Genomic DNA, 24346 nt, shown 5'->3' with positions numbered 1-24346 from the left:
TTACGCGCAGAGCGCGTACTAGGATTGGGAGGTGCGGTTGCTTCCGCACCTCCCTAACCCTAATACGCGCTCCACGTGTAAAAATGACGGCGGCCATTCCAGACGGCCGCGTCATGAGGACTCACGGCCGCCGCACTCTACATGGGCGGCGTGGACGTGACGTCCTCAATCCGCCCAGGGTGCCTAGGGGCCCTTTCCGCGGACCATGAAGAGCTCTCCGTTCGGAGCCCTTCCTGGTTTGCGGCGGCACTTTGCTTCGTGGGTGCAGCCTTCAGACAGCTGCGCCCAGCGAAGCAATGGAGAAAGGGACCAAGCGGCCCCTTTCTCCCCCTCCCCGCCACCACGGGGTGTCCTTGGGCTTGAAGCCGCAAGGACACCCCTTTTCAGGCTGCGGGGAAGCGGCGTTGCCGCTTCCCTGCAGCTGAAAAGCGGCGGATCGGGGCATCAGCGGCTTGCCGTTCTGGCGCTGAGGCCCGATACACCGGGGAAAGGGGCGGGTGCAGAGCGCCAAATGGGCGGTCTATACCCGCCATAGTTATAAAGGACAGATCATACAACTTATTTATGAGCAAAAACAATAGTGTATCTAGTGGAACATGAAAGACTAACAGATTTTTTGGCATATATTTTGTGGACTGAAACCTACTTTACATATTCATCTAATTAATTAATCTGTACCAACTGTATCCTATTTCAGTTATTTGTTTGTTTATTTAAGGGATTTATATCCTGCCCTTCTCCCAAAATGGGATTGAAGCAGATACAATAATTTTAAAGCCAGAATGAAAACTTTCAATACAAAGGTTAACAAAAGTAATTAAATATTACTAATATTAAAATATAATAAAATGGCATAATTAATATAATAATAATAATAATAAAATAATAATAATAAATTATTTGTATTTTCTGCCTCTCCCAAAGGATTGAGGCGGGATTACAACCATAATACAATAATAACATCTAAAATGTTTCACAATAAAACAATAACATCATTTAAAAATATACACTGGTGCTCGGGATACGAAATGTCGGGTTACGAAATTCCGGGATACGAAAAAGTTGGATTGGCAAAAACTGTTTCGGGTTCGAAATATTTTTCGGTTACGAAATTCATTTCGGCGCGAAATTCAAATGCTGCAAAGTGCACTATAGGCTTTCCAGTGCTAACGGAAAGCCTTTTCGGGTTACGAAATTTTCGGTTACGAAAGGAATGGGCGGAACAATTAATTTCGTAACCAGGCACAAGTGTAATTCAAGCAATAAATCATCATCTAAAATACTCAGTAGCGACCAGAAGTGGAGTTTTTATTGTTCTTTAACAGTAAAACAGTATAAAAAAAACAAACAACCAAATGTGTATGAAAATTTATGCCAAATAAAACTGATTAGTCTTCAAGCTGTCATGTTATTTGTTGTTTAAGATACTTCTCACAGATAATGCAGTTACCTCTCTGGAAATCACATTTCTGACACTTCATCATCCTCTCTCGGGAACGTTTCGTGCTTTCAGTATTTGGTGCCATATAAGTGTGTGTGTGTGCGCGCACACACAGGCTGTACAGACAGGCCAAAATAAAGCTGCTTCGTCACTTTGGAGATATGGTATTCAATGATGCATGCGTCCTAAGAGTCCAAAGCCACACCAAAGCTGCACTCCAGTCCTAGAACTGGTGTGTGGCTTTGGCGCGGCTTTTGGACTCTTGGGCGCATGCATGATTGAAAACCATACTCCAAAGTGAATCGAACAGCTTTATTTTGGCCTGTCTGTAACAGGCCACACACACTCTCTCTCTAAATGTAAGATGAAGATAGCTGCAACATTTTTAAAGATTTTGGGCCACTTAATCAGTCTCTTGCATAGATTTCTGTTTAAAAGGTAACCATCTCTCTTGTTATTGTTAATGCCCTCATGTCAACCATGACTCATGGTGAACCTGTGGATGAGACATCCCCAAGATGCCCTGTCCTCCATTACCCTGGTTAGTTCATGCAAGTTCATGCCTGTGACCTCTGTGATTGAGTCTATGCATTTTGGTGTTCTTTCCTCTCTTTCTTACTACCTCACCTTACCATCAGCATTATAGTCTTTTCTAATGAGTCACTCCTTCTCATTATGTGCCTGAAGTATGACAGCCTCAGTTTGATAATTTTTGCTTCCGAGGAGATTTCATGCTTGATCTGTTAAAGGACCCATCTATTTTGTCTTTTTTGGCTGTCCATGGTATCCTCAGCACTTTCTCCAACACCGCACCTCAAATGTGTTGATATTTTTTTTCTGTTGTCGTTCTACTGTCCATCTGTCACATCCATACACGATAGGGAAACAATGACTTGGACAATTGTGACTTTAGTGTTCAGATGATATTCTTTACTCTTCAGTTCTTTTTCTATTTCTTTCATAGCTGCCCTTCCCATTCCTAGTCGTCTTCTTATTTCTTGACAGCATTCACCGTTCCGACAATGCTTAGTCCTAGGTTCGGAAACATTTTAATTATTTTCATTTTCTCCTTCTCTAGGTTGAATTAGGTATTTCTTCTGTGGTCATTATTTTGTTTTCTTTATGTTCAACATTAAGCCTGCCATTGCACTTTCACCCTTGACCTACTTGTAATGCTCCAAGTTGTGATGTTTTCCATAGTGGGGAACTAAAGTCAGATCTTTCTGCTCATGTATGCATCCTGCACTAATTCCTGCTCTAATGTTATTTGCATTAGTGTAACCTAGAAAATCCTGTGTTTATTTACTGAAAAAGGATGCTTTTACTTTAATTAAACTGAAGATTCCTCTTGGTTGTATTCCAGCTATGGTCAGCTTTATTTTTAAGTAGTTGCTGGGGACAGTGAATTAATTTGAAATGTATTGCTCATATTAAAGTAGATGAGAAAATTAGCAAATCAGCAGACTAGTTTCATGTTCAGAAGCAGTACACCTCTGAATGGTTGTGTTTCAGGAACAACAAGAGACTCTTTATTCAAATAATTAATAATAATAATTTGTTTTATTAATACGCTATTCCAAAGATCATAGCGGTGAACAGCAGAAGACTAATTACAGTAAAGCTAATTTGCCCCAACAGTCTGGGTACTCATTTATAGCACCTCCTCAGAAGGATGCAAGCCTGAGTCGAGCTTGGGCCCTTTTGCTGGTCTTGAACTTGCAACCTTTGGTTTTGAGTGAATGGCTGCAGTACAGGCATTTAACCACTGCGCCACCATGATGTGGACTTCTTGAAGGCATCTGGCTGAGCACTGCTGGAGACAGGTTTGCTGGCTAGGCTGACCAAAACTCATCTACTGTCTGTCTTGCATTTATTTTGTCCTTTGATCTCCTTGTCTTGATTTCACAGCATTCCTGAAGGCCAAACTGGGCAAGGTGCTGGAACCCTATTACTGTATCTCCTTTCTCCTGACAACTCGTTGTTTTAACCCAGCTGGGATGGAGTAGATTTGGTCTGGGGCCAGGGCACTGAGTAACAGAGGTTTACTCTTGTGCCTACATCAATTTCTCAATCAAATTGTTCTGTGAAAAAATGTTATTTTCTCTCCTGGGGAAATGTGACCAGCACAAAAATACTGGGTAAGGGATAAATCTTTATTGGGAAATAATGTGAGGTGAAGGAGAGAAGAGGCAACAGAGAAAGCAAAGAATTAAAGAGAGAACTAGTTTGGGCTCTCATTCTTAGCTGAGTAAAGTGTTGCAGTTGCTTGATTAGGACAGGCACTCTCTATAACCCCTCTTTCTTCTGTCAACAGGTTCGCTTCAACTGGAGCTGTATCTGAACAATGAACGAGTACAACAGCTCGGCTGATGGTCCAACAGTCTGCAGTCTGGGCCAGTGCTATTGGGAAGGTAATGGCAGGCAAAACCAGCTCTCCGTGGTATCTAAAGTCACGAGTTATCCATGTTACTTCCTAGCATAAGTATCACTTATGCATAAGTATCACTTATCCATCTATACTATCTATACTGGCATCCAGTGTCCTATTCAGACACACACGGTTGTGTACGCGGTTTTTGCTTATGTTCTGGAAAGGATGGTGTAAACATTCAAAATTATTGTTTCTGCATTTGAACAACGGGTTTCAAGATAGGTAGGAACATTCTATAAAAAAGAATTCCTCTCAAACAGGAAAAAATTGTTCTCCTGATATTCAACACCCTGAAGTTTAGTATCAGAAGATTATCCTGTGGAATATAAAATGGAATGGAGGTGCAAAAAAAACCTGTTTTCACTTCAGGAAAATGGGTTTCTTGTGCAGAAAGCATGTTTAACTGTACAGGAAATCTGTTTCTCTCTCACAACAAAACAAACTAATTGGTGCAAAAAAGGTGCTTTCCTCCACAGAACAATTTATCTGCAATACCGCAGTAACATCTGAATAAAGGGAAAGGGATATTGTTTTCTACAGCAGAAAGAAAACTACTTATTTGAGTTTTAACAATTTTCTTTATTATTTGTTCTCACATGAGAAAAGAAAGAGTCAGGATTTATTCCCTCCTTTATACTATGCCCATTTCCCTTGTATCATAATTGGGAAACATGCAGCCCATGGGCCATAGCACCACTACCATTCTGTTCATTTGTTGAACCCCAGCCCCTTCTAACTCACATGTTATTTGTTTTTTGTTTTTGTTTTTTTAAAAGGGAGAATTAAAACTGCCAAAGCAACCAAGGAACACACATCTCTTGCAACGCAATGCCTTCCTCTTGTTTATTCCCCCCCCAAAAAAAAATCTAATAAACAAACCACAAAGGAAGTGACATTCTGGTCACTCTTATTGCGCAAGAAACAGGTGCTGCAGCCTACAGCAAGTCAGTATGTGGTGAAAAAATGGCCCGCTCAACAGTAGCCATTTTGTCCTATTGAGAGATTCCTTGTAGATTCATCACAAGTTGATCCCACCTGTAAGAATCCCTGTAGCCCTGTATCAAACTTTTTTTTTTTCCACAACATGTATCTTCTGTCCTATCCATGTATTCTTTTGTCATTCACAAGGATAGAGTAAGCTGCCACATGGTAGTGTTGAAAGGTAGAGCCTTATATACAAGGATCCTATCCAATGACAATTTTGTTGCTCTGTAAAAACACTTTTTTCAGATGGAGTTTTGTTTTCTTACCTTGGACACCTTCATTAACAATGCAGAATAAAGCATCTGTTGCACTAAGGCATTAGCACATTACAAAACAACAAAAAAAGACAAGAGGCAGCTATAAAAAAGTAGATTTTCTGCTTTCCCCCCACATGTTGTCATAGTACCAACTGCCATTCTCCCCAGAGGGAGATGGTTGTAAAAGCGTGGCTTTTGCCAAACAGATTTTCCAGGCAGACAAAAGGCACACATTTACAATTGTCTCTGTCTGTAATAGAATGGGATGTGCTTCAATGGCATTTGTTGTGCTAACAGTCCTCAAGTCGACCCCGACTCATGGTGACCATGGATGAGACATCTCCAAGACCTGCTGTCCTCACTGTTCTGCTCAGTCCTGCAAATTCATGCCTGTGACCTCCTCTCATTAAGTCTATTATCTACATGCGGCCTTCCTCCTTTTCTTCTGCCCTATCTTTCTCTAGCAATTGTCTTTTTCTGATGCTTTCTGTGATAATGGTCAATGTATGACAGCCTCAAATTTGTCATCTTGGCTTTCAGGGCAAGTGCAGGCTTGACTGTTCAGGACCATTGTTTTGTCTTTTTGGCTGCCCATCGTATTGTCAGCACCTTCTCCAGCACCAAATCTCAAATTCATTGACTCTTCTTATCCGCTTTCTTCACTGTCCAGCTCTTGCATCCATACATGATGAATGGGAATGTAAACTGAAAGCTGCTTCTATCTCGCCCCCCTCTCTCTTTTTGTCATGGAATAGGCTCTATAGTGTCATAGCATACAGCAGTTGCCCACCACTTCCTCCAAGACATATCCTCGCCTCTCCCTCACACACGCAAACTGTGCTTGAAAAAGTCTCCAGCCTTTCCTTTCCCTTTTGTCCCTCAGCTCAAGAGGAGTTTTAGGCACAGAGGGGTGGCAGTTTGGGGAGGAGGAGATGCATTCCTGTGGAAGCTGATTGCTCCAGGGCTGTCCACAAGGGCCTTCCAGGGGGACAGAAACTGGAACAGTGAGAGACGCACAAACTTTTCCTTGCCTTGATCACAGGTCTGTCTCTGTGAGCACTCTCCCTGCTCACCTCCCGCAGCCCCTTTATCTCCCTTTCTCTTTCTGCTCTCTCTTACTGTACACCAACCAAGCATGAACAACCATGCAATGCAAGGCTAGATGAAGAGGCTTCCCTGGGAATATACTTGCTATTCAGGTGTGTGTGTGTATTGAGAGAGAGAGAGAGAAAAAGAAAGAGAGGGCATTAGCACATGTACGTGACAGGGCTGGAACTCTCCTGATCACTCCACAACTAGACAGTATGCCACTAATCACCTAAAATCTGCATAAGGGCACAATTAACCGTTCACACAATGGAATAAGAGGTACAGAAGCATCAAAGGTTTTTTTCCTGTTAGTTAAAAAGTGCTTTTAAACAGTTTCCCACAGGTCAACAACAGAAAGCCATGCGTCATGCAGTAAACCTCAACAGAAGGCATTGTTATTCAGATGCAAATGTGCTTTAATTGCCTCATTCAGTATATTCACATTGTTTCACTGGACAGCATCACAAACATTCTGCTTTTCAGTTAGTCTCAAGCGATTGAAATGGTTTTGTATATGCTGCATCTGTTTCTATTATTCTCCCCCCCCCTCCTTTCTGTATGATTTTTTGTGCTGAATTGGGGGGGGGATTAGATTTCGCTTTAATTATGCAGTATTAAATTGTTGGTTTTTAAATTGTCCTTTATTTTAATATTTCTTGTGAACCACCTTGGAAAGTCTTTTGTTTCAAAAAGGTGGCATAGAAATGAACTGACAATATAAATCAGTCAGTTGGTAGCCCATATCTTCTTTCAATATCTGGCCAACATTCATAGATCCTGTGTAATCATTTCAAGTGCCTTTCAGATCTGACATTTCTCTCCATGCAGTGGTTCACCCCTCTCAGTTGCCATTGCCTGCTGGGCTACGAATTCAGAGGGTGGGCAGGCTCTCTATAAGTCCATGTTAAATCCCAGTCAGTGGCTTGCAAAGGTTTCTTCATCCTCAGAAATCTCACCTTTTCATATGTCAGGGGAAGAGGGGCATCTGAGGACAGCATCAACCTCGCAGCTTCAGGAGCTCAGTGAGTCCAGTCCCTATCCTGACAAATTAAAAAGGGCTGTGCCCACACATGGGGAGGGTTATACCAGCCCTATTTTTCATTGCTTTTAAGTTACTAAGGGAATTTTTTTTGAAGTCATTGATTCATTGTTTGGGAGCCCCACTTGGCTACAAGCATTGCACAGGACTATATATCAACTTGCCATTTCTTCTTTTGTGTAGGTGTTGTCCCCCGGCTGAAGGTGCAGAGAAGAAAGAGATGCTAGTCCTTGTGGAGATGGGCGGTAAGATGAGGAGGAGGAAGGGACTCTCGTAATCACACAGACAAGTCCCCCCACCTTTTTCTTGAAGAAGCCTAGCAAGGATATAGATAATGAGAACAAGATCATGGTGTTGAGGCCAACTATTACGAGCTTTCTTGTCAAGAATTTGTTCAGAGGAGTTTGCTTTGCTTTTCTGAGGCAAGGGAGGTGACATGCTCAAGGTCACCCATGGGTTTCAGATTGAGCTGGGAATCTAATCTGGTCTCCAGAGACAGTGACTGTCTCCACACTGCTTCACTCTGGTGCCACAACAAAACTACGCTTCCCATAATTCCATCACATTGAACAATGGTGTCAACCTGTTATTTCTGCAGTGTGGATGCCAATAATCCAACCCTCAAACAGTACCTTCCATATTGACAGAAGCACTCCCTCTCTCGCTATCCTAATGAACTTGATCTTGTCTGCAGATATTACCCTCACACCAGTGTGGCTAGATATAGAGAGTGAGTGATAGGAACTAATATTGTTTGCGAGCATGCTATGATGCATACTGCCTCTACCCAATTCCAGATCTGGGGTAGGGGTCTTTCTGGCCATCTAATTTTTTTTCACAGATCTCTTTCTCTTGCTTTGTTCTTAATCTGCTCCTTAAATTATATGGCAAAAGCTAGGATATGTCCCAGGGATTTTAGAAGGGTAGTGTGGGAAGGGATAAAGCAGTATGATATTTCCTGTGTTGTAGAAGGCAGATGAAGGCAAGGAATCAACTTGTAGCTGAACTAGGGAGTAAGTTTTGTAGTAGGGGTAAGTGATAAAATCCTAGGGGAGAAGTTGAATGCCATAGTGGATAGTAACGTCAATATATTAGAGGCAGTCACATGGGCACACACCAGCAAGGGCAGGAGGAAGCAGCTTAGCAACCCCCGGTGCCACTCACTCTCCTTTATTTTTAGGCCTTCTGCCTTCAAGAAAATGTCGGCTAGATTTTTCGACCTGGTGCATGGCTATCAGGCTTCAGCTGGAGGCCAGGGGAATGCTTTGCGAGATCAGCAACTCAGCAGGAGTGGCATCCCCATCATTGTTGAACAGCTGCATTGCTTTCATCACCCAGTATGGTAAGTTACTCAAGGCCTCCTTCCATTGTCCAAAAATAAGAATAATAATAATAATAATAATAATAATAGGAGGTAGGAGGGAGGAGAAGAAGACCTCTTTTGAAAAAAACCTTCCCTGGATCCTACGGTACGAGAATAATACAGGCAAGTCTCCAGTCCTCCATTTTGAACAAGGGGCTGGAACATGTGGTGCCTTCCCAACTCCAGGCTTTCTGATCAATCAGACAGATTATCTAGACCATGTCAGTCTGGTGTTAAGAAGCCGGTTATGGGACAGAAACACTTTGGTCGCCTTGGTAGATGACCTACGCAAGGAACTAGACAGGAGAGTGTGTCCCTGTTGGTTTTGCTGGATTCTCCAGTGGCTTTTTGATACCATCAACCATGATATCCTTCTGAGCCACTCTCTGGCATGGGTCTTGGAGGTACTTTTCTACAGTGCCTCCATTCTTTCCTGAGGAGCGGTTCTCAGGTGGTGGTGCTTGGGGTTCCTGTTTGATTCCTTAGTCATGGTCGTGAGTCCCCTCAGGGCCAGTCCTGTACCCGTGCTTTTTAACATTTACATAAAACTGCTGGGAGATCATCCAGAGTTTTGGGAGTAAGATGTCACCTGTAACATGATGAACCCAACCAATCAGTCCTTTCCACATAATTCCAAGGAAGCTGTTTGTGTCTTAAAGTCTTAAACTGGTGTCTGGCCATTGCAATGGACTGGATGAGGGCAAACGAACTGAAGCTTAATCCAGACAAGACAGAGTGGCTCCTGGTCATCAAAAGACAGATCTGGGAATAGGAGCAGTGTGTGTTAGATGGCATACACCTCCCCCTAAAAACACGGGTTCATATTTTTGGGGTTGAGCCTGGAAGCCAGGTATGTGGTGACCAAGAGTGCATTGCACAGCTAAACTTGGCGCCAACTGCACGGTTCAGGAGAAGTCAGATCTGGCCATGTGGTAACTTGCCTTGTTACATCCCATCTGGATTACTGTAATGTGCTCTATGTGGGGCTACCTTTGAAAAGTGCTCAGAAACTTCAGCTGGTCCAAGGACTGCAGCCACACTGTTACGGGAGCTGGCGACAGGAGCATACAATCCCCTTGTTTGCAATAGCTCCATTGGCTGCCATTCATTTCCAGGCACAATTCAAAGTGATGGTTTTTGATCTGCAAAACCCAAGACGGCTTGGGTCCAGGTATTGAAGGACTGATCTCCCTTATGAACCCACTAGAGATTGAGATCATCCAGAAGGCCCTTCTCCTGTCCCTCACACCTCTCAGGTGCTTTAGTGGGAACAAGAGAGAGGGCCTTCTCAGTGGCTGTTCCCAAGCTCTGGAACTCCTTCTTCCCTAGAGAGACCAGATGGCTCCATCCCTGCTTTCCTTCTGGCGCAGGTAATGTTCTTATGCCAGCAGCTTCGCAAACTGATAGGGGCGGGCAATGGTGTGTGGCTATTTAAATTTTAAGGTTTGTATTTTTAACATATTCTATTTTTAATCATAACTGTTTGAATTTTTTAATGGTTTTATGTGTTTTAAATTATATTTATACATTTAAGGCGCATTGTTTTTAAAATTGTGTTCCATATGGGAGAAAGCAGGATATAAGAAATAAAACCATACATCGTCATCATCATCATCACATGCTCGTATTGTGGAACCCAAAAAACAATATGGGGCAGGGTGGAATTGCCCTATAACTTTCCTCCTGCTTGCATTCACGCAGTTGTTTGCAAATGTATACGTGGGAAGCTGTGTCTGCTTTTCAACTACAGATTGCTTCTCCCAAGAGTTGGAGTTTAGCGTGCAGCAGAATTTTGAAACAAAGATCACATTCACATTGCTCTCTGCGTGACAAGCACCAGGAGAAGAATATTCCATGATAATAGAGCTGTTTGTCTAACGCCTTAGCTGATCAGAGGGACATGTCTACCTATTCACTGATACCTATTCTGAAAGAAACGAAATACTCTCTTAGTGAGGAGTTTATTCAGACAAGGGAAATTGGAAGTATAATCCAATGGCAATCTGAACGCAATCATGGGTGTTTAATGTTATTGCGTGATAACCCACTACAAACAAATCAGGCAATGGGAAGTTGTCCAAGCGCATCATGGGGTTTCACTGATTGCATGATAGACGGCCACACGCAAATTGGGCAATGCATGCTATTTTTTTTGTGCAATGGGGAGCCAGTTTCGAATGCAATGAAGCATTCACACGTAATTTCACGAAACTAGCGAATTCATGTGAATGCCAGTCTGGACCCACTTTCTTTTTCAAGAATTCGAAAATTAAGAGAAATTCCCTCAAATGTGGAGAAACTCCTTAGGCAATGGATCCCTACCAAGCCTGCCACAGTTGTCAGCCGAAGCACTAGTAACGTGGCAGTAGCTCGAGCTCTGGAATGTCCTGTGGCACAGAACTCCTATGATATAATTGCTATGTCCAAATTGGACAAGGGCAGGTAGTACGGCACTTGTGGATGGATAGCCCTGGATCCAGGCATAGCAAGTTCAGTGGTGTTCGTGGAATTCCTGATCTTTTGGGATTGGCTTCTAAGAAAATAACTATTATAACAGAAGAAGGATTCTAGATGTATTCAAATTAAGTTTGGCAAGCGTTCTAGATTTAGAACCAATGCTCCTTGCAACAGCGGGCCCTTTTAGTACTGCTTGAGATATCACGTTGCACAGGCATCTGAAAGCAGAATTAAAAAACAGAGTTCAAAATGGGCAGTGCAATACAGCACGATATCATCTTGCAAGTTCCCATCCCTTGCCATTATTTCCTACAACGTTAATTAGAACGCTCTTGCATCTTCTTCATCCTGTAATTGCATCGTGGAGAAGCTAGTCTGTCAAAGCCTTCTCCAGTACAGCATTGTAAGTTGGTAAGTCAAAGGTATTTTCAGTGTGGCTACCAGCTGCATAGTGCCAGTGAAAACCTGTTTTGCACATCAAAGTTTGCAAATTATCTGATCTTCATCATACAGTCCAATATGAGCAGGTAAGACTTCCCTAAGGCCAATAGAGAAATAGTACCTTCATGGCGGTTTGTAACCCGCCTATGATCTCTTCTTAGTTCTCTTTGTGAGAAACAGGAAGTGTAATGATTCACTCTTCATTGTGGCTACAACAGTGGCTGTTCAATAAAGTGGGTCAAAGCACTTCAGAAATTAATGGTGTCATATCCATATCAAGCAGGAACATGAAACTGTTATGGTTATCAGGTATTCTTCCACCTAGAGAGCAAAAGATGCATGGTTTTTGGCAAGGTTTTTGGCAAAGCCTTTGAAACTTGTGTTGTGCACTGGCTATACTGTCAGACTGCCACACGGCTCTCTCTTGTTCAACAGTGTAGTGTTAACTCACTGTGTGACACTATCGCCAGGTGCATAAATGTGACCTCACTTCAGCAGGGATCAATTTGAGAGAGAACTTAAAATAAGAAAGAAAGGAAAATAAAGACAGGGAGAAAATGGCCATGTTGTATTTTTACATACCTGTCTGAGGAGCCAGGGTTCGCCAACACATCTGTTCTGGTCACACCAAGTGAAATAACATCTGCCATTTCTATCTTCCCCACTGGTTCAGAGCTCTTGTCCGTCTCATAGAAGAGGAAAAACTTCTCAAGTGAGCACCAGACTCTCTGAAATTCTATGGCAGGGAGGAGGGAGACTATCAACCAAAGTAATTAATCCACTACTCTTAAGTAGTAATCCCTATCCATATGTGACACTTACCTTCTCTGCTCTTCTTGATCACTGTGAGTTTTGTCATGGCTGGGGCCTTGTACAGATACCCACAATGAGTAATTGCTTGTGTGACCTCATTGTAGACTCCTTCTAGACTCAGTTCCTCCACACCAAGATTGCCTGTCAAATGTACAAACTTCATGTTGTCTTTTCCAGGATGATTTATAACTTAGAATCATAGAGTTGGAAGAGACCACAAGGACCATACAGTCCAACCCCCCTACCATGCAGGAAATCACAATCAAAGCATCCCTGACTTGTCTCATCTATAAACATTCCAGCCTAAAAATCCCTATCATGGGCCTCATCAACTCCAGCCAGAATACTCCGGGCTGCTCCCAGAGTACTCTGGCTCCAGAACTGGCCTGGATTCCCCCCATTACCTCTGTACTCTGTAACAATGCCAGGTGGCTATCTACATCCCAGGATTCCATAGCATGTTTCTGTGGCAGTTAAAGTGGAATCTTAGCATTATATTTGAGTAGTGTGTAACGACTGCATATCCAGATCAGAATGCTAGGAAACTCCTTTGGGCATGCACAGCTTAAAGTAAAGGATGAACAATCTTTTTGTCATCTGCTTATTATATACATCACTCTTTCTCTTCTCTGGCTTCAGTCATGCTTCTCTAGTGCAGACTTCTCTAGTGCAGACAATCATTACAATATGATTGGGACAGGCCAAAGGGAGACGATGCAGGTGGGATGGGATGGCAATGGAAAATCTTCTCCATCTTTGCACTGAGCGCACACCTTGTGTGCCTTCCTCATGTTCTACTGCCACTTTCCTTCTGAAGCCAGCATGTGGCTTGCTTCCTGCACTTTCTTTTCTTATCACATTGAAAGAAACAGCAGGGAATGAGTCCCATGCTTGCTTTCAGCTTTCAGAAAGATAGCGGCACAAGGGTTCCTTCTTGTGACACAGAAAGGAAGAACTGTGGCCTTTGTACTTCTGAGCCCTTCATCCCTTAGGACTAAATTGCACAAAACATTGCACTAAAATAAGGTTATCGGATGTGACCTGTATAGGGACCCTAATGAGGAGGCAGGAGGCTTTACCCCTTTGCCTCATGCTGCGGTCCTGATTTGGATCTCCCTTCTCCTCATATATAAGCTTATCACATGGCACTTGGAGGAACGAGAATGGAATGGAACGGGGGGAAAATGCATGTTACCACACAGGAGAACGCTGCTGATGACTTCAGGAGTCCCCAAACCATTGCCCACTGTTCCATGGCAGCTAATTTTGAAGAACGGTTCAAAATCCTCCTTCAAAATCAGCTTCCAGGAATGGCTGAGGAATGGTCTGGGGACTGCTGGCGGCATCACCGGTGTTCTCCCGTGCGTTTCCCCCCTGCTCTGTTCCATTTTCGTTTCTCTAAGTGCCATGGGATAAGCTTAATACTTCTGTATTGTCAAATGATCCTTCTGTGCAGGTGGAGGGTATTTGATTAGGATCAGGACTACAGCATAGGCCAAATGGCTAAAGTTCCCCAATGCCCACACCAAGGCCTCAGTTAGTATGGGATCCCCTGCATTTATTTTGGAGAAATGGGAGGCAGGGTTATAGTTGCTTGTGACACTCTTAAAGTAATGCTTTAATTTGGTCCTGTGAAATCATACGTCAGAATTAAAGAAATACACATTGTTCAAAAGAATCCACTAGATGGCTCACTTGGTGAACAATGGAGAACCGACAACACTTTAGCTTCAGAATAAAACTCAGCATGCACAGTATAACCTGGCCATTAGATTGCTACTATAGGGTTTAATAATAATGTTTGGACTGCAGCTCAGAATTTTATTATAGGATGAACACTGTATTTGTTACATATTTTGCAAATATCAAGGCCTTAAAGTTTGTATATTAGGAAGAAACAAAGACAAAAGTTTATTCTGTGACCACTGTTTTCATAGAGATAATGAGAACATGATGAAATCAATTTGGGGTGTTCAGACACTTAACTATAAATAAAAGATATAGCAGAAAGGTGCAGTGGAGAAAAAAAAATAGATGACAAGTTAGATCCAGAAAATAATGACTTTGACAGGAGCCTAGTAAATGAGCCCAGTGTTGTAATGGGGAAAAAAATTAAGACTTTGAACAGATGTACTTTAGCCTTGTAATCACCTGATGACAGGTGGCCAGAATAATGGTGACCATTACAGTCTTACAGGATTGGTACTGGATGAGTAGTGGCCTTTAACAAAAGTCTTGTTAGGTAGAGATGGAAAGATAGAAGGCACTTGAGATAGTGTAAAAGCTACTCTAAAAGAAAGAGAAGGTAAGCAGTTTGCAACTGCCTCCAATGATGTACAGCTGCAAAGCTGCTGCCTCCTATTCTATTCCTAAGAAAATTACCACACTTCATAATATTAGTTATAAGCCTGTTACAGACTGTCAAAATAAAGCTGCTTTGGGTCTCTTTGGAGGTATGCTGTTTAAATGATGCATGTACCCTAAGAATCCGGAAGCTGCACCAAAGCTGCACTCCAGTGTTTAGGAATGGAGTGTGGCTTTGGCGTGACCACTGGACTCATAGGACCCACACATCGTTTAAACAGCATACTGCCAAAGCGACCCGAAGCAGCTTTATTTTGGCAGTCTGTAACAGGCCATAGTTGTGCTATTAGCTGAATAATAATAATAGATGTTTTTTAAAAATATATATATATATCATTAAATGCAGGTGAATTACTGTTTGAAATTTATAGATTGCCTCAACAGATGACTGTGTTACAGTGCTACGTAAGATGTTTAACTTGTTATCAGTCTGCATCTATATGACTGCCTCTTAGCGATGTTTCCTAAGACAAATATAATGTTCTAATGTGATGTAAGATGTTTGACTCTTTATTCACATAGAATAGATAAAAATGTGCCTAGAGTGAGAAAGAGCCTTGATGGTGCAGTGTTAAATGCCTGTACTACAGCCACTCGCTCACAAACCATAAGGTTGTGAGTTCAATACCAGCCAGGGGCTCAGGGTCGGCTCAGCCCCGCATCCAGAGTACCCAGCTTCTTGGGGGCAATTAGCTTATACTTTGTAAACTGCTTAGGGAGTTCTGAAGTGCACTGATAAATGGTATAGAAATGTACTTGCTATTGCTGTTGTTTGTTACATGAGTTAAGTAAATTAAGTACTTAAAAACTGTACAAAAGTGACATGTTTATTTCTGTATATCAAATATTCTAAAGTTCCAGTGTTTATAATTACTTCAGAGGAATGTTGATGTCATTTCTGCCTATTAATACAATTCTCTTCTCTACAAATTTGGAAGCTCAGGTGACCAAACTAGACCATAGGGTCTGTACTAACAGATACAGACTAACTGCGAAACAACAACAAATCTGCAAATCCCTCAGATGCAGAGATGGGGTGGAGGAACCATGTCTATTTCAACTTTACAAACTTATGAATACTGTCCTCTTGATAAGTGATTAAAGAGTATCATTATTGTTTACCCAGCTTTGCTAACAGATTATGGCAAGCCTATTTAAAAACTAAAGTAAGCATGTTAGTTCAGTACCTTAGAATTTGCTGTATCAGTGACCTTTATTTGGTCACTTTGACATTTGGCACATTTGTAGACTTCATTAAGTAGATCATACAAACTACAATCCAAATTATTACATAAGCAGCGGTCCATTTTTTAAATAAGAAAAAACCCAGAACTTACAATGCTGGAACCTTTGTTTTCCCTACTTGCCTTAACTGAAGGGATTTTGAGAATGAGGCAAGTAAGTACGAAAACACCAGTAGTATGTTCTGTAGTACTGGGTGGAAATTCAGTAACAAGGAAAACTGACTTAGGGGCTGTACAAACAGCCTCGCAAGGGGCAGCCTCCAGCTGCCCCTTTTACAGCCAGTTCAGGGCCACGGCAACCCCACGCTACGGCCCCAATCTGGTCTTTCCAGGCTGCAAATAGGAGCTGCAAAAACAGAGGCACAATAGCCGTGGCGCCATGGCTTTACAGTGCTCCTTCAGTGCTGCATCAGGCGGATGAAGTGCCAGAGGAGCGCTGTGATGCTGTGCACCATGTGGTGCAGCACTCAGCATCACGTTGCCCTGCGGGTAGAGCTGGGGCGTGTATCGTGTAGCTGCTAGGCCACGACTCCACCCTCAAGCCAGCCTTTAAGGCCCGTCTGCATAGGGTCTTATTTTGTTATTAAAAACTGTCAAAAACTGATTTTAAATGCAGTTTTTCTTCCTCTAATCTTAGTTTGTTTTTGCTCAAATAAAGGTTTTGTGTTACATTTCTTTGAAATTTTCAAGGGCAATTGTTTTGTGATGGAAATGAAAATGAGTATCTTCCGAGTTGTAGACTGTGATGTAAATTCAAAAACACACAAAGGGTCATTTGGGACTTATAGGATTTCCTGCTGAATCAAGCAGATGTCAGAAAACTCTTTATAGAAATAAAATGTTGGACTATCAGTCAGAAAAGATGTGATACAATTAAAAGCATATGGTCAAAGAAAGAGTTATTCTCCCATTTCGTAAGTAAAGAGACAAATAGACAGAGAAAGAGAGTAAAAGTTACCTGGGGAGCTCCCTTGTTGACCCTGGCCATTGTTGCACCAAGACTTGGCTTTCAAAGTGGCGTCACAACATCCCATCTCTGCTTCCATGGTGGTTGCAAAAAACTGCAACATTGTTTTCAGCAGTCCAGGCCCAGAAACAGCTGTACAAAGAGCCTGAGAGCAAGATGACAGTTAATGGAGCTTCTCAAAGTAAGTGGAAAAGTTATGCCAAGAAGCCTACAGATAGCCTCTATCTGGCAACAACATAGTCACAGGATAGGGAATAGCCTCTCCTCTCCTGCTTGTACAAGTCCAAGACTGAGAAGGGGGCAGTGCACAAGAAGGCACATTTCAGAATACACCCGTTTATTGTTCTGCCTGATTCCTGTATCGTGATCATACCTGCAAAATGTTTTCCTGGCTGCTGTAATGTGGATGCGGCATACGGTAGCATCCATAGCGGTATTTGGAAGTGATAAAGTTTCGTCTCTGCTCATTGTTGGCATCAGGGTACAAGGCCTCAGAAGGTGGGAGCTGTGCCTCCCAAAATTTGTTCACTTGTTCATTCCCGAGCATGATGAACAGCTTTAGGAAAGAGAGATGTGGTGACTTGGCACCATCTCCAAAAGATGGATGACAAGCAGTTGGTGAAGTAGATGGGAGCTTATGGAAGCTTATGACAAGTAAAATTTGTTCATATTTAATGTGCCACAAAACTCTGTTGATATTAAAACTCTTTTGATATTTGGAGGAGGCCTGCTCTCCATATTTCCAGAGCAGGCCAGAAAAGAAAAGAAAAGTAAAGTAAACTTGCATCTCAAGTGAGCTTTTGCACCCCAAGGAGACAAATTCAAAGCTGGCCTCCCCAGTCCTTCCTTTCCCCACCTCTTGAATTCCTGCAGCTTTGGATATGTAACCTACAATTTCCCAATCTCCTTGGAGACATGGTACATACCTGAACCATCTCATTGCTCCAAATACTTGTGTCCAGTTTCAGACTCTGTACCTTGGATATGCTGGAGCCTAGGCTTCGATGCTGACCTGTGGAAGGAGTGAGGTTGTGAGCATAAACTTTTTATGGCAAGTGAATGATCCAGCTGCCTCCAAACATCTGCAGTAGACATGGAAACACCCCTTGAACCCCAGCTCTTCACACACAGCTACTCATTCACTTCATAATTACCAACGAAAACTCTATGGTACATGAGTGAGAAGGCTGTTCCCATCAGAGACATTCCATTGGGTAACATGGAAGCTCCCAAAGCGGTCTGATATTTTGCATCTGTTTCTCATTCCAGAATACTTAACATTGGCCCATCAGCCACTTCCCACCATCTCCATTCTTGCATCCTAGGCACATGCAGGCACTTGCCTGCACACTGCTTGCAGATCACCACACACAAGTTGATGGAGGCCCAGTCAGGGCTTAGGGCGTGACAGTCAGCACAGAATCTGTTTGCTTTGTTAGACCAGATCTTCTCAGCCACTTCATAATCATACAGTGTCTCTGCAATGGAGTTCTGCAAGACCTCCATCCAATCCCGCTTCTCTCGTTCAGACTCAGCAACAAAACTGAGGGAATACAAACAGCAAACATGCTTTAAAGTCATAAACACTCTCTGGTCATTGTTTTGTGTTACCTTTTGTACCGATTTGTAACCCGGATTAAAAGTCGGAAGTTCCCATTGGCACCGGTTTAAACACATCAGAATTAGGGTCACACTCGATCCAGGGCAAATCCCCCTTGGAACGGTTTTTCTGGAAGTGGATTATTTCCCATGTCTTTTAGGAAAACTCGTTTCTTCCCTGCTGCTGTCAAATGTGAACTTGGCCCCGGTCATGATCGGGTCAAGTTCAAGGGAGGGATTTAGGTCAGAGGGAGGGCAGTGAGCGGAACATGCCTCCCCTCTCCCAAGCAGCTTTCTTTCTCTCTCTCTCTTTTGTAATTTTTATTTTTGACAGATTATGTGAATGCTTTTTCTACAGGTTGATACATATTGATAGAATGTGTCTGCTTGTGTTACATGCTCATAGCCAAAATATGCCCTGAACATGCTGACTGTATGGTCATAATACCACAAATCTCCAGCTGTTATTTTTCAAACAATGTGGATGACTAATGTGTGTATGTATGTTTGCACATTAAAAATCTGAAGATCTGACTCCAGTACTCCACGCAGTCTCTCTGCACTGCCTCTCACTGTTCCCATCCCTTGCTGTGTCTTGAGACAATAAACCTGAATATGTGGTGTTCCATCATCCAGGATGGCTGCACATTTTTGTGGTCTTCTCAGCCACAGGATATCCTAGCTCCCCACTAGAACTTCCTTCTAGCACCCTCCCCACCACAAACACCCTCCCCCCCCCATGTCTCTGAAGGGGGCCATAACATGAGTCACTTTGCTTCTTTGAGAGAATTAAACAGAGGCCCCTGGAGCAAGCTCTTTTTCCTGAGGAGAATATCTAGCTCCCTTGGGTTTGTTAAGAGTTGCTCCTCTACTCCTCCCAAGTGTTTCCGTGACCTAATGACTCCAGGGCCTCTGGCACAAGCTCTAATTTCCTGACGTGAAGAGTGACTGGAGCAGAAACTATATTGCCTTCCAAGGAGCCTCAGCAGCTTGCCCTTCAGCTTCTTTCAGGACTTCTTCACTAGTGGCAGTGGAAGCTAGCCTGATCAGTGCAGGGATCTCCCATTTTTGGGTAGGAGAAGTGCCAAGCAGCAGTGGAACATGACTCTCTTGTGCCTCAGGAAGCCAGCAGAGCTAAAAGACCTGCATGGTCCACTGCTGCTCTTGTGATGCCACAGGGGCCTCTTGGGAGAGCACTCCCATTTCTCAATTGAAGGAAAGCTTTGCAGGGGCAAGAAAACACAAATTCCTTACACTATGTTTATTCCATGGCTCCAGGGTACCTCAGCTCAGCTTCTTGGGCTAGTGGTAATAAAAACTCTAGACATGCCAACCCTTGATGCTGGTCTTGCCTGGCATCTAACAGTACTCCACTTACTGTCTTGTAATTTCTGGAGTATTACCTGAAGATTTTGAATGGAGTGATGAGCTCAAAGCTGCGGCCTTTGGCTTCTCGAATGGTGGTGCCATGCATCTCAATCAGGCAGATGGCAACACCCATCTTGAAGAACTGGAGAAGATAAGTGGACAAGAATGATTTGATTTCAACTCATAGCCACAATGATGCCCCCATTAGATACAAGCTCACCACTCTCCACCCCCTCGCCCAAACCCTTCAGGAAAACATTGGGAAAATACAATTTCTCTTTTCCACTAAGAAATGGGGGAGGATGTAAGGAGTGGAAATGGTGAAGAAAGAAACATCAGAATCTGATACTGGCTATGGTTTTGCAGCCAAACGGGGACTGTAAATGGTCAGGGTGATTTCAGGCCAGTGTGGACATACTCCTGATCATATTCCATTATTAGTAGCTTATCACTCACCGTTAAACGGGCTCAAGTCTCCTGGGCTGGAGCCAAGACACAGGATGAAGGTGGGGGTTATTGTTCACTAAATTGCTGCCAAACCGCTGGCTACCATTAGCCCAGGTCCAAGCTGGGTCCCAGCCACACTCTGCCAGCACTTTTTAGAAGTTGGAAAGCTTCTGGCTTCTAAAAAGTGCGGGTGGAGTGTTGCTGGGACCTGACTTGGACCTGGGTTGATGGCGGCAGTTTAGTGAGTGATAAACCCGACCTTCATCTCCCGTCCCAGCTCCAGCCCGGAAGGTTGGACCCGGAAGGCTGGAGCCGGTTTAAAAAGGTGAGTGATAAGCTCCTTAGTCAGAGCTATGTACAGGAGCGTTATTCCTAGAATGAAGGAGAAAGGGTCTGTCTCCTTTCTGATTCTCCCCAGAAGGAAATCCCAGTGTAAAAAAATAAAAGAATATATATAAAAAAGAAAGAAAACAAGAATGGAAAAAAAAAAAAACAAGACATGGTCTTGCAGCCAAATGGGGACTGTAAATGGTCAGGGTGATTTCAGGCCAGTGTGGACATATAAAAAAGAAAGAAAACAAGAATGAAAAAAAAAAAGACATTTTCTTCCAGCTTTTCAAATCTGAAAAGTAGGAGAAACACAGGGCTCATGACTTCTCTTTCATAGGGTATAGCATCAGGTGTGCATTCCTGAGGAGGGAGAAAGAACTGCTGAAAGGCTTTGGCATTCACCTGCTCACTTTTATACAGCCACATCTCTGCCAGGATAAGCACCACAAAGAGCTTGGACTTGTAGCCCTTCATTTCCAAGTAGCCAAACTTCTGAAAACGGCTGTTACTGCTGCTGAGGCATGGTTGGGAACAAAGCAGCCGTTGCTCAGTCACCTTCTGCTGCAGGGTGTTGCACCATTCATCTCTCTGGGCTGCCGGGACCAATAGTAAAAGGTGAGAGGGTTGCAGGACACTTCAAAAAATTATTTCTGACCAGAGCTGGCAGAAACATTATGTGTAGACCCTTAAGTGAAAGTGATTTCCCTGAACTTTCCCATCTTTGCAAACAAAGAATATGGCACAAAGTGAATAGGAAAAAAAGAGAGAATGATGAATGAGGGAAGAAAAAATGGTGCTGCAGGCCAAAAGAATGAAGAGGGAGGGATTAATTGATTCAGGATGGGATTTCTCACCCTCATTTTCAGTTCGGAAGACAAAGATCCTGTGCTTAGTGACGACCTGGAATTTGTTGTCCTTGGTGGAACGCACCATGTCAATGATGGAGAGAGGAATCATTCCTTTAGGATATGGCTCCTGAAGGAAGCCAAGCAAGCAAGGGGTTTAGCTTTGATGTTTCCACACTGAACTTTGAGACTGACTGAACTGATAATCTAGTTTTACCTCTTTTTTCTTGGGGGTGGGGTGACAAAAAAAAAAAAAACTCTCAGAAATACACAGAGGCAGCAAAGGTTCATGCACTCAAGCCATGTTTGCAGGCCCAAAGCTGAGGATCTACTTTCTATTGTCATGCCTTGTCTCCCCACTAGGCAGTCCCCCCCCCTTTTTAAAACTTAATCCACTTTCCTAGTTCCCTTTCTTCTCTCTGGGCCACAAATCTCTTTAGCCTCCCAAAACATGCAGTGTTTAGTAAGAAGAATTCTGTTCTCACCTTCTCGTTGTTAAAATACATGATGTTTTTTCCATCGAATCTAACAAAGCGTCGCTGGAAGACGTAATTCCTATCAAGAACGAAAGAAGAGCCCATTGAGTTCATATTCCGCAACCCAAAAATTCCTCTGCATAGAAAGCACTTGTGGAAGGACAGCTGAGGAACAAATCCAGTTCTGACACCAGGAGGATCCAGTCCTGGAAACTATCTCTAAGGCTCATTATCAGAACAGTTTCAAGCCTTGAATAGAGTGTCTTGCAGGTAGGGATGAGTGAGAGTAAATTTGATTTTGATTCGAATTTAACATAATTCAGAAAATGTGGATGTAAGAAAGCAAAACTGTTACAGTATGAGCACCTATGTACGTGTTATGCAGAAACATATATAATGATCACTCTTCCTAGGCAAAGTTGACAGTAATTTGGTGGAAAGCATGGGGGGGGGCAGTAGACAGGGAAAATACCCTAACTCTTTTAGTTTCTCCATTCCAGATGGCCTCCTCTTCTTGGAATAAATGTTGGGACAGGGTGTGTATGTGTTCATTACATACATTCACATAGGAAGGAAAGCCCATCTTTAAATGTATATTTTTTTCTATTTTCTACATATAACCAAAATATTCTCAGAAAGAATAAATGACCTATGTTTCTAACACCTGCCTGAAATTTGCTCCTACTAATCATTCTAGTAACACTTTAGTGAACCAGTTTAATGATTAAAGTGTGCAACCACACTCTGATTATCAGCAGCGTGCAATTCTTTCACAGAGGGACCACAGCCTACTCTTGAAGTGGGAAGAGTGTCAGACCTGAAATCCCAGCTTCTAGGCAAGTATGACCCTTAGAATTTCTCCTTTTAAGAATAAAGCAGGACTGTTTCATTGATCAAGTGCTAAAACAAAAGTATCAACTTTCTGCTGCTGTCCCTGTTTCAGTCTTTGGACAATATTGTACCATACTACAGTACACCATTATAGTGCCATTATTCAACTTCAACTGCAGTGAAGCCGCCTGTGGCATTCTGGGGTTTGTAGTTTAGTAGTTTGTAGTTTGTTGTTTTAGATTTGTGCACCGTTTGGCAGGCTTTTGATTCTTATATTATTTTGATTTTTATCATGTGAAGTGCTGTGCAAAGCCTACAGCACTCTATAAATAAATGTTAACAACAACAATACCAAGAAGCTCTTTGACCGAGAAGTCTAAATGCCCCTCCATAAACTGCAAATCCTAGGGGTCCATAGGAAGCAGACATAGCAGTATATGTGGATTAATAACGCTATAACAATGTAGTGCGGTATGGTCCTTTGTAGTGAGTGGTTTTACCTTGTCTGATTTCCTCTATTTTAATTGATACTTTAATGGTGTGAATTGCTTTGAGCAAAAGGTCAATGCATGATCGCTAAGTGAACAATTTATTCATTTTTACTTAGGGCCCAACCATGTTCCTCAGTACTCTACTCCCTACTAGCTAGTCACCTACCCCTGTGGGGAGAGCTTGTCTAACCAGCCGTTGAGCACAGTGGATGGCCGCTCTGACAGTGAGGTATAGCTGGCATAGGGGGAGATGGTCAAGTCATCTAAAATCTCATCTGGATACAGGTGGTTGGAGAGTCTGAATGGAGAGCCTTGACCCCACGGAGCCTCCACTGTAGAATAGCCCTCATTCTCATTCTGGTCAATGCAGCTGTTGAGGGCAGTCTCCTTCTTAGCAGATTGACTCTTGTCTTCTGTTCTGGAGCTCCTGCTCCTAAAATAATGGGTGACAGGGGTGTTTAGTGAGGCAAAATGAGCCCAACAAAAACCAAACAAATCAGTCTTTCTTCCACTGAAGCAGGGAGTCACCCATCCTCCTGGATAGCAAGAGCGTCTCCTAGTAAAACAGCCATTTTCACACCCTTTTCTCTTCAAAATACTCTTTACATGAGTGATAGGAAGAGAAAAAAGGACCATGAATAGAGTTGTAGGTCCCCCACTCCAGCAGAAGGCTTTGTCTCTTGCTTCCTTTAAATTCTTCATTTTACCACATCACTCCCTTTCCATACCAATCGGGCAGCAATGGTTGATGCTGCAATTCCTTTTTTGCCTCTATGGCATTGGCTGCATGCAGACTTCCAGGGATAACATTAAAAATAGTCTCCAGGAGGTACAGGGGTTTTTCTTAGGAGAGGCCTTTTCTTAAAATGGGAAGTAATTTGGAAGTGATTTTCAAAGAAACAAAACAAAACAAAACAAAACACAATATAATTTCCTGTTTTTAAAGTAAGCTTCTCCTGGGCATAAAATGATGGAGTCAGTGATAAAACATGGCAGCATGTGGAAGCAAAACTTTTTTTGATTTTTGGGATGTGGACGTGGGTGTGAGAGTGGCTCTCCAAGGTCGCCT

At 42.8% G+C, this 24346-nt stretch overlaps 1 protein-coding gene across 7 annotated transcripts in view; it reads right to left on the bottom strand.

The window, feature by feature from the left end:
- Positions 1-24346, bottom strand: part of ARAP3 (ArfGAP with RhoGAP domain, ankyrin repeat and PH domain 3) — a 67668-nt gene that overhangs the window by 31765 nt on the left and 11557 nt on the right. For all 7 annotated transcript variants that reach the window (XR_006103653.1, XM_042464765.1, XM_042464764.1 and 4 more), the window contains 11 exons: positions 23444-23710; positions 21965-22034; positions 21489-21609; positions 21037-21227; positions 19893-19999; positions 18234-18433; positions 17817-17902; positions 17264-17446; positions 16882-17035; positions 12325-12456; positions 12085-12238 (listed from right to left, as the gene is read on the bottom strand). Coding sequence is in view for 6 of the 7 variants with exons in the window: in XM_042464765.1 (XP_042320699.1) it covers positions 12085-12238; positions 12325-12456; positions 16882-17035; positions 17264-17446; positions 17817-17902; positions 18234-18433; positions 19893-19999; positions 21037-21227; positions 21489-21609; positions 21965-22034; positions 23444-23710 (1665 nt within the window). In the remaining variant the exon portion in view is untranslated. The remainder of the gene's footprint in view (positions 1-12084; positions 12239-12324; positions 12457-16881; positions 17036-17263; positions 17447-17816; positions 17903-18233; positions 18434-19892; positions 20000-21036; positions 21228-21488; positions 21610-21964; positions 22035-23443; positions 23711-24346) is intronic.

This window comes from Sceloporus undulatus, chromosome 4 (genome assembly GCF_019175285.1).
Source record: "Sceloporus undulatus isolate JIND9_A2432 ecotype Alabama chromosome 4, SceUnd_v1.1, whole genome shotgun sequence".
Lineage (NCBI taxonomy): Eukaryota > Metazoa > Chordata > Lepidosauria > Squamata > Phrynosomatidae > Sceloporus > Sceloporus undulatus.
The sequence above is the reverse complement of the archived record's forward strand: the minus strand, read 5'-3'. Positions and strand labels throughout refer to the sequence as shown.